The sequence below is a fragment of the Helianthus annuus genome, chromosome 4 (assembly GCF_002127325.2).
Source record: "Helianthus annuus cultivar XRQ/B chromosome 4, HanXRQr2.0-SUNRISE, whole genome shotgun sequence".
NCBI classification, from domain to species: Eukaryota; Viridiplantae; Streptophyta; class Magnoliopsida; order Asterales; family Asteraceae; genus Helianthus; species Helianthus annuus.
The window spans coordinates 167,955,684-167,958,848 of NC_035436.2; the positions used below are offsets into that span (position 1 = coordinate 167,955,684).

The 3,165-nt window shown below is 39.0% G+C and overlaps 1 protein-coding gene across 1 annotated transcript; it reads right to left on the reverse strand.

Moving 5' to 3' along the window:
* Window positions 1-1,260: 1,260 nt before the first annotated feature.
* Window positions 1,261-2,907, reverse strand: LOC110937251 (glutathione S-transferase T3-like). The gene is made up of 2 exons (XM_022179646.2): window positions 2,298-2,907; window positions 1,261-2,043 (listed from the first exon to the last, which is right to left on the reverse strand). Exons 1-2 carry the CDS (start codon window positions 2,554-2,556, stop codon window positions 1,307-1,309), a joined length of 996 nt encoding a protein of 331 aa, XP_022035338.1. The 5' UTR covers window positions 2,557-2,907; the 3' UTR covers window positions 1,261-1,306.
* Window positions 2,908-3,165: the final 258 nt, after the last annotated feature.

A 3,165-nucleotide genomic window follows, 5' to 3' on the forward strand; every position in this document is an offset into this window, starting at 1 on the left:
TGATTAATTCAAACACCCTTGCGGATCGCAGGAGGTTTTTCTTGCGGTCCGCAAGGGACCGTCAGTGACCAAAAGTTGAAGTTTTACACTTTTAGCCCCTCAACTCTTAACCATGCCTCTTTTTAATATTTATAACCCCTCTTCTTTAATATATCTGAATTATAAGGAGAGTATTTACGACACATGTCATGTTAGAATTGATTATAAATATTCGAGTTGTTACAATATCCAAATCTAATAGTGAACACATATAATGATTCACCGGAACTGTAATATCACATGCATGGTAAAACTAGCAAGCGTGTTAAGACTAAAACGTATATGAAAATATATATAAACAAGTCTAATAAAACATGCATTACACAAATGAATAACAAATGCAATAGGGTAGACGGAGTCCACCCATGAAGCATCATCGGGGAAAGCCGTCCACCTCGTACCAGATCGTTCCACATCATTTTCCATGTGAACTCAAACTTGGGATGTTGTAGGAAATGAATTGAAGGCCGAGCAGGGTGAAGGCGTGTAAGAGAGCGGGGAGAAAACGTTTGCGAGGGCTGCGGGATGAACACCCCCCCCCCACACACACGCGCGAAGCTTGCATTTTTTTCCTCTAAAGGGATCATGTGCCCACTCCGTCAAGCACACAAAGAACTTACATATCGTAATGCGGGCATAGATAAGTTTTTTTTTTTTTTTAATTTATGACCACTTTTTAAAAACTTTTTTGTTTCTTGATAATTCAGTGCAAACATAAAGTAGTCACCAAATCATAGTTAATTTTGTTTTACACGTGAGCTTCGCACTAAGATTTTGATTTTAATTATGATGTCGTCTTCAACCACCAACAAAATCATAGTTATTTATATATTATTGTCTCTAAAAACTCACTTTAATTAATGAGAGATTTTGAAAAGCTAACATGATTTTTCATTTCTTTGTTGACTACTACAGTTAATGTTTCTTTTTTTCTCATTAAGTTGTTTTTCCTTAGTCTGATTATATATATTTTTTTTTTCAGGTTCTAAGGGCATGTGTAGTCATAAAGTCCTTTTAGGGGCGTTATGTGACATGTGGCATGCCACGTCACCCCGGGCTTTATGGGGCGTTATGCAATTTGAGGCCGTAATCATAAAGCCCCTGTGTAATCATTACTCATTTTTTAATTTTTATTTTTTTAATTCATTTGTAACTTTTTTAAAAATAAAATTCATTTAATTAAATAAAAAAAGTACAATAAAATTAAAAAAAAAAACATTAAACTAGAAAAAAAAACATTAAACTAGCATAAAAAAAAATTACACAATCAAAGATTATATTTTTTTTCAATCCGCTCCTTTTGTGCCAACGCCATTTTCAAAGCTTTTCCCGTTAAGTGGTCATGCGGTTTGGAGTAGAAGTCAAAGTCGTGAGCCCATTGTCGATCCCGCATAATCTCCGTAACTTTTTCGTTCTCCTCCAAACGTTTGTTACCGAGTTCGTGTATGTCTTGAAGCCGCTTGTTTATCTCCGAAAATGCGTGACTCATATCCGTTCCCATAGACATCGACGACGACTCGGGTTTTTTCGCCCGGCTTTTTCTTCCGGGCGGTCTTGGTAGCTCCTCCACCGGCTCGTCATCCGGAATTTCCTCGTTCAAGCCGATGTTTCGAGCGTCGGAGGTTGGCGTTTCGGGTTCACCCGACTCGTTTGTTTTGGACCTCTTTGATGGCCGTGTATTTCCCGAACGACCACTTGGAGTAGATACGACGGCCCATTTGGGGCTATGGCGAAGGATTTGCCAACACTTCATGTACGGGAAATGGCCATTAGCGTTCGTATACTCGACCAATGCCTCTTGCGTAATGTTTTCATCGCTACTTCCACTTTTCCATCCGGAATACAAGCGTTGGTACACGGTTTGAAAGTTTGTGCACTTCTTGTTTATATCGGTCCACTTCCCCGATATAGAGTCCGGTAGGCGGTATTCCTCTCCTCTACCCATGAGCTCGAAAAAGAGTTCTCGTATTCGGTTCCAAAATACGGTTTTACTTTGATTGTTTGCTACACACAAAACAATATAAAATGTTAGTTCAAAATTTAAAAAATAAAAACTGAAAATAATAAAAAACAGAAAAAAATAAAAAACAGAAAATAATTAAAAAACAGAAAATAATAAAAAAACAGAAAATAAAAAAAAAACAGAAAAGAAAATATAAAACTGAAAATAATAAAAAAAAACAGAAAATAATAAAAAACAGAAAAGAAAATAAAAAAAACAGAAAAAAAATTTAAAAACAGAAAAAAAATAAACATACCTATGACCGGGTCCTCCGAAACATCGATGAAAGCGCGGGTTAACGCATACTCCTCTTCGGGCTCCCACGTTATCACATTTTTTTTCATTCGGGTGTTGGTTTCCACTTTCTTTTTATGTGCCCGTTTTGCTTTTCCTTTTCCTTTTTGCGTCTCCGGTTGCGTATCCGGTACCTCGGGTTGCGTCTCCGGAACAACATCGGGTTCGTGTAGTGGGGAGCCGAAAGCTTGAGCCGACCCAAACGCTTGAGACGACCCCATCCCATCCGTGTTTTGACTTGGGTTCCACCCGTAGAGATTAGGGTCCCATTATAGCGGTTGGTTCAAAAGATTCATGAACCCGGGACTTTGTTGATTGTAATCGAGAAAACCGGAGCCGAAAGGGTTGGGTCTAGTGGGAACCGGTGCCACGGGACGAGTAGGATTGCCACTTTGGTTTGGGTCCGCACTAGATCGGGGAGGAATGAAGCCCCGGTTGAATGGATTCATTGTATAAAATATTAAGAATTGTAAAAAAATTTGGGAGAGATGAGAATGTTTGAATGTGTATGGTAAAATAATAAAGAGATGAGAATGATTTTAAAGGAAAGTTGAAAAAGAAATTGAATTTTTTTTTTATTGAATTTGACCCTTTGTAACGGTCATAATTTAAAAACTTCTCCTCCTCGCGCCGCGATAATTTTCACGCCTTTAATTTTTTTTTGGTCATGGCGCCCAGGGGGGCGGTGTGGGCGGCGCCATAGCGGCGCTATGGCCCATGCTCGCGCCCCACTACGTTTAACCTAAGACCATGAGTAGTGGTAAGGGTGAATAATGTCCCACACATGGCGTTTTCCACCACGTGTCATCCTAGTCAGCAAATGGGGGTTT

Coding starts and splice junctions, on each gene's coding strand:
- LOC110937251 (XM_022179646.2), bottom strand. CDS start 2,556: ATGGGGTCGTCTCAAGCGTTTGGGTCGGCTCAAGCTTTCGGCTCCCCA. Junction 2,044..2,297: donor TTCGGAGGACCCGGTCATAG/GTATGTTTATTT, acceptor TTTTGTGTGTAG/CAAACAATCAAAGTAAAACC.